Below are 8747 nucleotides of genomic sequence, written 5' to 3' on the forward strand. Positions count from 1 at the left end.
GACATCCACGGGTTCGGAAAACGGACACCGGCTAAATTGAGCGTCTGTCTTCCAACCCACAGGCAGATTTTTAAATTTTTTTTTAAATTTTTTATTTTTTTTTTAATTTTGGGGCCTCCGACTTAATATCACTATGATATTAAGTCGGAGTGTGTACAGAAAAGCAGTTTTTTCTGCTTTTCTGTACTCTTTCCTGGTGCCGGCCGAAATAAACGCCAGCCTTTGGCAGGTGTTACTTTCTGTATCGCATGGGAATGACTAATAGGCCCATCAACTGTATAAGGGGTAAAAATAGTGTGTCGAAAACGCGCGGCCAAAAGCGGGCTAGCTGTATCAGCCCGTGTGTGTGCAGTTTGTGCCCCCCAAAAAAACCATGCTGAAATAACCAAGTTTGTGTGCAAAACAAAGATATTTATTGTTGTAAATGTCAGATGAAATATGGCACAAAAACTTAGTCCTCAGCACCTCTATCTGTGCAAGTGTTTCATTACCAGAGCAAGGGAAACTTCCACCCTCCAGGGCTTGGAAAAGTGAAGTTCCCATGTGGGCAAGGTATCCTTTAGTTAGACAGAAAAACCCTTCCAATCTGACAAAAAAGGTAAAAATACAGTCTCAGCACAGAGAGCCACAAACCTCTCTCTCTCTCTCCAGGCTTGAAGACTCCAGATGGGTGTCCTCAGATGTTCTTAGATAAGATTCTTACCCAGCAGATACTACTTTTTCTCTCTGGATCCCAGATGGGTGTCCTCAGATGTTCTTAGATAAGATTCTTACCCAGCAGATACTTCTTTTTCTCTCTGGATCCCAGATGGGTGTGTCCTCAGATGTTCTTAGATAAGATTCTTCCCCTGCAGATACTTCTTTTTCTCTCTGGATCCCAGATGGGTGTCCTCAGATGTTCTTAGATAAGATTCTTACCCAGCAGATACTTTTTTTTTTTCTCTGGATCCCAGATGGGTGTCCTCAGATGTTCTTAGATAAGATTCTTACCCAGCAGATACTTCTTTTTCTCTCTGGATCCGAGATGGGAGGGATCCATCTGCAACAGGATCCAATACAGGAAGGAAGGGCCGGCCAAAAAACCTTCCTCCTGGCTCTCATAAAGCAAGTCTTTTCCCTTTCATCATAATTTAACCCAGGAGTTCCTCCTTGCGGCAGGTCACCACCAAACCTCCCTCCTCGCTGAGGGTATGGAGGGGAAGGTCTTCCCTAACCTGAACAGCCTTAGACACAGGGTTCCCCATGCCATGAATCCAGGTCGCAGAAAAAGCGTCACAACCTGGAAAAATCAACCTAGAGGGAACTTCCAACCAGCCAGTGAATGGACCAGAAGGAACACCCTCCCGACCTTGATCAGGATCCCCAGGCAGGATGCACCTGACTCCTCAGATTGGGCCTGAAAAACCAACTCAGAAAAAAAAGCTCCTCACTACCTCCTAACTTCAAGCAAACCATAAGGGGCTGCCCCCAGTCTCTCTGGAGAGAGCTGCTTAAGAAACCTTCCCAAGGGAACAGCCATTCCAGCGCCCTCAACAGGAGAGGCTGCATTTGAATACTAACCTTCTCTATTCAAAGTAACCTATATGCTCTTAACTATTGAAGGGTTCACCCAGGATTTAATGGTAACAACCAGAGGGTCTGCTACACAAGCCATTGCTCTAACCACCAGGACACTCGTCTGTCTAAAGAGCAGAGGGCACAGACTTCAGATCTGACCCAGCACTCAAACCTGGTACTCTGTATGGCAGCGCCCGTGTGTCCCATTGTACTGGTATGTGTGGACTAGCCCAGTTCAGGAATTGGGTGGAATAGTGCAGTTTGTGCTCGGGTTGACTTTTCTAGCACACAAATCCCGAATATTGTGGAGGTTAGGAATTGGCTAAATGGTGTTTGCATTACATTTGAAGCACAGAAGATGTCAGCAGGTAAGAATCCCTTGGTCCTCCCAGTTTGCCCCTTGTGTTGCTTCTTTTCTGTCTAAGGAGCACAGAGCAAAGCTAAACGGTTTCTAAATCCTCAGCATGCTTCAGACTGGCAAGAGAGATGACAATCGCTGACTATACCAACACGTTCAACTCATACTATGGTGCTCAAGGATAGGACTAGCATGATAACTGCTTCACCTGCTCCCCTCCCCCCATTGCAATAAAAAATAATCATATGGAACACACCAAAATATTAAAATTAAAATATTTCTTCTTTATTGAAAAATTAATTTAAAAAAAACGAGTCCCCAGTGCTGGGTAATATACAATCTCAGATGTATTTTGTCCACTCCCTGTGAGCCAATCATTACTGAAATAAAGGATAAATATACTTGGCTCATGTAAGATGTTCTTTTCTACTAATTTATCTTATATTTTGTGTTCCTAGTGAACAAATATCATGAGGAAAAATGTGTCTGAGAATATTTTATACCAAAGTTAGCAATGTTCCTTTCATTTAAATGGATTTTGTCAAGCCATGAGATGCCCAATTCCCTTGGTGAGACCTGGCAATGGCCGATTCTGGCACAGTGATGTTCTATAAAAACATATACAGTTTTCATTGGGCTGAGGACCTATTCCAAACCTTTTTTTTCTATTTTTTTTTTATAGCTTGCTGGCGGTAGGAGGTGGAAACCGCCGCACAGCCAATGTTGTTGCTCATGGATTCACCAACCTATTTATCCTGGATAAGAAGGATCTCAGTGACATTCTGGTCCATTATCCAGAATCAGAGAAGGTCCTGCAGAAAAAGGCGAGGCAAGTAAACAGAGCTGCTGTCCATGAAAAGATATACAGTATATGAGTACCAGCTGAATGCACTAGACCCAGACACTTACTGTGTATTTACTGTGTGAAAGACCATCATAATAGGCTTCATCGTGCAGTGATAACACTTTATAACTCAGCCTTATTTTTAGTCATAGGTCAATTCCAAGAGGATATCTATTTTTTGATGGTTTTTTTTATATATATATGCTGTGTAAAATTTCAACTTAATTTTGGTATGAATGCTGTCTTTGTCCAAACATCTATGAAGCCTCGCATTCTCAACACGCCCAACATGGGTCCATGTTTCGAACAAACAGTTCTTTTTCAAGGGCTTAATAACAGCGTCTACAACGAAATATAGGTGATCAATGCCATATAAAAAAGCTTCTTAGTATCAATAGAATGACTTATGTGTACAAATACTCTTTGCCAATATGTTGCCACCTATGCTGAAATGATTTCACTCACTTCATTCTATTGATACTAAGAAGCTTTTTATATGGCATTGATCACCTATATTTCGTTGTAGACGCTGTTATTAAGCCCTTGAAAAAGAACTGTTTGTTCGAAACATGGACCCATGTTGGGCGTGTTGAGAATGCGAGGCTTCATAGATATTTGGACAAAGACAGCGTTCATACCAAAATTAAGTTGAAATTTTACACAGCATATATATATATAAAAAAAACCATCAAAAAATAGATATCCTCTTGGAATTGACCTATGACTAAAAATAAGACTGAGTTATAAAGTGTTATCGCTGCACGATGAAGCCTATTATGACGGTCTTTCACACAGTAAATACATAGTAATCATCTGAGACTAATGTGTTCAGTTGGTACTTTTGGCAATCTGGCTGGTCTATTAGATATTCTGCCAGCAGCCATAGTCCCTTATTTATCAGGCAGGGGTTGGATGGGGTCAATGACATTGGGAGCAGAACGCAGAAGGAAGGGAGGAGATTGACAAATACTTTCCTGCTAAAATTCAGGTCAATACAGTAAAGTGCGGCCACAGTTACCCTGCTTCTAACCCGCTTTCTACTCACTTTTCGGCCGCGTTAGTCCAATCCGCGATACACTATCCCCTTTAACCCATTCTTACCGCCTCTTTAAATCACCGGATAACCCCTTCCGCCCGTGGCATGTATATTAGATGTAAACGATCAAATTAGCAAATCCCTCCCATACAGTAACGGGCGCCCCGACTATCGCTTTTTTAACCGGTAGTTTTGCCGCGCGTTTAACCTGCTAATTTACCGCCTACCCCTACCCCTGCATTAGAGGCAGGGGTAAGGGTAGACGGCAAACTTTTCCCCAAAAGGAAACCTAAAAACCTAAAATCCCCTCCTCCCGAAGCGACTCGACATGTTACCAACTTACTTTTTGTTGCTTTCAGCCCCTTCAACCTTCTCTGCCGTCCTCCGGAGGGGGCAGCCGGTGGTGAAAGCGGCTTGCAGCGGTCCCCTCCGCGCAGGTCCTGGTTCTCCTGGCTCAGCCCTCATCTGCTTAAGGAAAATTGTGAAGTCAGGTAAGAGCCCACTGTTCTGTGCCCTCTCCAGTCACGGCGCGAGCGGAGCGAAGCAAAGCGTACTTTCATTGGCTTGAGCGCCGGTCAATTTGGGCACTCAAGCCAATGAAAGCACATGGACGGGCGTGTGTGACGCACGCCGTGACATCACGCCCGCCCGTCCATGTGCTTACATTGGCTTGAGCGCCTGTCAATTTGGGCGCTCAAGCCAATGAAGCACATGGATGGGCGGGTGACGTCACGCCCGCCCGTCCATGTGCTTTCATTGGCTTGAGCGCCTGTCAATTTGGGCGCTCAAGCCAATGAAAGCACGCTTCGCTTCGCTCGCGCTGTTACGTCATGCGCTTTGCTGTCTCTAGCCATTGGAGCCGAGAGCCCGAACTGCGCCACGGAGTACCTGCTGGAACATCATCGAGAGCCAGGAGAACCGGGACCTGCGCGGGGACCAATGGAAGCTGCTTTCGCCACCGGCTGTCCCCTCCGGAGGACGGCAGAGAAGGCTGAAAGGGCTGAAAAGTAACAAAAGGTAAGTTGGCACATGTCGAGCCGCTTCGGGAGGAGGGGATTTTAGGTTTTTAGGTTTTCATGGGTTAAAGTTGGGAGCCACTTCCTGGTGCCTGACATTTCAAATGTCATTTGAAATGACATTTGAAATGACAGGTACCAGCGCACCCAGGATACTGTATAGGCGCTGTATTAAGCGCCTATACAGTAAAATGGGTTGCGCGGGCCTAACGCTTCACAGACGCTTCTTGGACGCGGCTTGCATTTGCAAGCTATTTAAATACAGTATCGAGCGGTAGGTGAGCCGGACTGTGCGTGCGGCAACCGCGGGTGCGCCCGGCACTAACGCAGCTCTTCCTACCGCTCCTTACTGTATCGGCCCGTCTGTTTGTCAGTAGGAAGGGAGGGAGGGCTGATCGGGCTACTGAGCACTTTTTATCAGAGCTGTAGGGAGGGAAAGAGACCAGCAGCCCTGAATTAACCATTAAGCAAAATAAGCATGGGCATAAGGTGTCAAGAGAAGAGGGGCAGCACAGAGTGCTGAAAATTTGCATTTTTTTCTGGTGCCCCCTAGTTATAAGTAAATAATTTGCTTATATTGCTTACTGCTGTTTAGTGTTAAATAAATACACATTTTTTAAAAAGTTATATTTAAGATCGTTGTGGGGTCTGGCCTGGAAGAAAATTGAATTTTTAATCTCTTATTTCACCTTCAGCACTTATTGAGTCTTAATGTCTTGTCAGTTAAGCAATGGAAGGGCCAAAGGGACACCACTGTCGGGCTGCGCTTAGGCATCAGTAGGCTTTAATCCGGCCCTGGAGATCAAGTTATTGGATAATTTTCTTATCATGGCTGTTAGGAAGGAGGGATTGCAGACTTGGTAGGTTTCTTTTTTTTCTTTTTAAAGAGGATTTGACCAGTTAGCACTGATTTACAGCCCTAACCAACTGAATTTAGAGGGCAACCTAGCTGCACACAGATCTATGATAAATGTAGCCAATCAGTTTTGGCCGGCTGGATTTTCCTGAATTTTCTGCTGAAGACCTTCACCAGTTAGGTTCAGCTGAACATTTGGCCAAACATAACTGGTTAAAAATAACTGGTTGCTTTTGCCACTCAGCGGCGGTTTGAAAATTGGCCTTATATAGCTAGTTGCCTTCTCAAAATATTGATCCTGTAATTTGAGGTGGTTACTGTATGTAACTAATGCCCTTTGGGTTCTTTCAGGAAAATGCTCAAGAAAACCAGCAAACCTAAAGAGGAGAAACCGGTTGCTAAAGGGATTCAGCATGTCATTCCCCCCAGGCCCGAGACTCCCAAGCTCCTGCAGGCCACCCTGGCAGCCACAGAAAAGATGGGAGTGAAAGGATCCTTTACGAAAATGCGACAAAGACTGAGAGTGAAGAAGACAATCCAGGTGAGGGGCACAGCTCGGCTTTATGTAAAAACTATCAAACTGACAAATGGAAAGGGTCACAGTCAGTTTAAAGGAACACTTTAGAGAGGTGACCCTGTGACTTGGCTGCAGTGCTTCGCATGGTTTATAACAGGCAAAAAGGGCTTGAAAAGGGCATTAGGAAAAGAGAACCCCTTTAAACCGAAGCCATGTTTCTGCATAAAGCACTTTGATTCTATGAACTGTCTGTCTCCTTTTCTTTACAACTTCATCTTTATTCAAATGTATTTAGCGCTTAATCGGATTAACTAAGCAATGTACAAAGCTGACGTTCATAAAATCATAAATAACATAAAAACAAAATTAACATGCATAAAACATTGAAATTATCTTCATCTTCTTCGAGGTCCATATTCAAAAACATTTAGCCGGCTAGTTCAGAAGTTAGCCGGCTAAATGAATATTTTGGCACTTATCCGGCTAAATTCTAGTCAACTAATAAAATAGCCAGTTAGAATTTAGCTGGCTAAGTTAGGGGCGCTCTGGGGGTGTAACTGGGAAGTGTTGAGTTAGCTGGCTAACTCCAATATTCAGAGAACTGGGTAACTTAGCCAGCTAATAGGTCATTCATCAAAATGTGGTATGGTATACTGTTAATACCATAATGCATGCAATAATAATAGTATTGCATTGTATGAATGCAAATTTTTGAAAGGGGTGGGATTAGGCAGGAGTTAATAAAAATAAGGGGCATTATTGCATGTTTTAAATGCTGGAAATAACTATATCTGATGTTAAGCTGTGTAATATGGAGAGAGAGAAAGAGAGAGAGAGATGGACTCTATGCTAGTAAGCAAGGATTAGGGAACATTGTAGAAATCTCATCTTTGTGAAACTTTCCTCATTCCAAATGACATCAAATCTTCACTGGGGTGTACTGTACTGTTCGTACGTCTCACTCTGCATGTCAAACTGGCCCTACAACCCTAAACCACCACCGAAACCTCACCTCAGGTTATTATCTGGCCTGCCTATAGTGATATAAATAGTTGAATACTGTGCAGGCCTCCCAGAGTCTGTCTCTGTCTCTCATTTTTCCCCTGACACTTTAAATTGGCAGCGGGATCCTCAGGACATGCCAGAGAGATGATCATGGCTGAACACCTTCTTGGTCAGCCTTGATAAAATTGCCTAGTAATGACCTTCTTTACAAGGCATTTGCATTATTCTTGCATGCAAAGAATGTCATTGTAATAGGGGAGGGTATCTGGGCAGGATATGCTAAGTATCATGTAGAGCATGCAATATAAATGCATTGGAGCCTTTTATGGTACCATAAGGCCCTAATGCACTTTGATGAATGATCCGGTTAATTTGCTGTCTGGACTGTGTCTGAATATGGACCTCATCCTGGACATCTGGATATAAATTAGGGATGTGTATTCATTCAGGACGAATTAGGCTATTTCAACGAAATTGCCTAATTCATCCTGTTTCAGGGACAACAAATCCCGAATGAATGTTTCCCGAAATTTCGGGAAAAAATCATTTTCGGTTTAGCGCACACTAACAGGAGTTAAAATGTTAGCGCATACTAATAGGGAGTTAGTGCGTCGTTAGTGCGCATTAACCTGAAATTCAGGTCCCTCCGAATTTCAAAAGGCCCAAACCACGGAAAATACGATATTTCCTACGGCGGGCCAAAAATGAAGCCTGAACCAAAAGGTTTGGGCTTTGCACATCACTAATATAAATATTGATCTGTGGGGTGGCCAGCTAATGGATACTGGATATTCAGTGATGTGGGTGTGCTGCTGAATATAAGTTTATCAGGCTAACATTAGGACTGCTCCTCAGCTCCTCTAAAGTTAGCCAGCTAACTTAGGGGGTCGTTTTCCAAAGTGGTTGCACGAGAAAAGGGACTTTTTGCGCGCGAAAAGTCCCTTTTCGTGTTCGATCACTAAAAAGGGGTGGCATCAAGACCGGAACAGGAGGAGTCGGGGCGGCACCGGGGCGGCACCAGGGCAGATGCCGGAAAGACATCGCGGACAGCGAAAAGGTAAGAATCCTTTTCACTGCCAATTTCTCAGCCAATAGCACCACCTTTTATGATGGTGCTATTGGGTGCGAAAGCCGGCAACGATCGCACCGCAGATGTGCGATCTCTGCTGGCTTTCGCAGGCCCATTCCCCGCTTCACCTCCCTACCCCCCATTACCGCGTGATTCAGGAAGCTGCGGTAGCTTAGAAAATCTAGGCCTTAGCAAAATTAAGTTGAATATTGACGTTATCTGACTAATGCTGCTCCGCCCAGAATGCCCCCAACCATTTCCGACTTATCCAGCCTAAAGAGTTAGCCAGCCAACAACTTAGCCAGACAAATCATGGGTGGTGAAAGCAGCTAGATTTTAAAAACCCATGGTTTGTCTGGCTAAGTCCGGAAGCTAACTAGACAAACTATTTAAATATGGACCTCCTGGACTTTATTTTTTGCTATTAAGTCACAGAAAATAGATAGATACTGGTGCCACTCACATCCAAACCAAGAGAAAATAGTGTTA

At 44.0% G+C, this 8747-nt stretch overlaps 1 protein-coding gene across 1 annotated transcript in view; it reads left to right on the forward strand.

The window, feature by feature from the left end:
• The window catches only part of LOC115096172 (cyclic nucleotide-gated cation channel beta-1-like), a 118192-nt gene extending 111900 nt beyond the window's left edge, over window positions 1-6292 (forward strand). The window contains exons 15-16 of the mRNA XM_029610685.1: window positions 2598-2744; window positions 6019-6292. Of these exons, the coding sequence (XP_029466545.1) occupies window positions 2598-2744; window positions 6019-6292 (421 nt within the window). The remainder of the gene's footprint in view (window positions 1-2597; window positions 2745-6018) is intronic.
• The last annotated feature ends 2455 nt before the right edge of the window (window positions 6293-8747 follow it).

The sequence above is a fragment of the Rhinatrema bivittatum genome, chromosome 7 (genome assembly GCF_901001135.1).
Source record: "Rhinatrema bivittatum chromosome 7, aRhiBiv1.1, whole genome shotgun sequence".
Classification (NCBI taxonomy): domain Eukaryota; kingdom Metazoa; phylum Chordata; class Amphibia; order Gymnophiona; family Rhinatrematidae; genus Rhinatrema; species Rhinatrema bivittatum.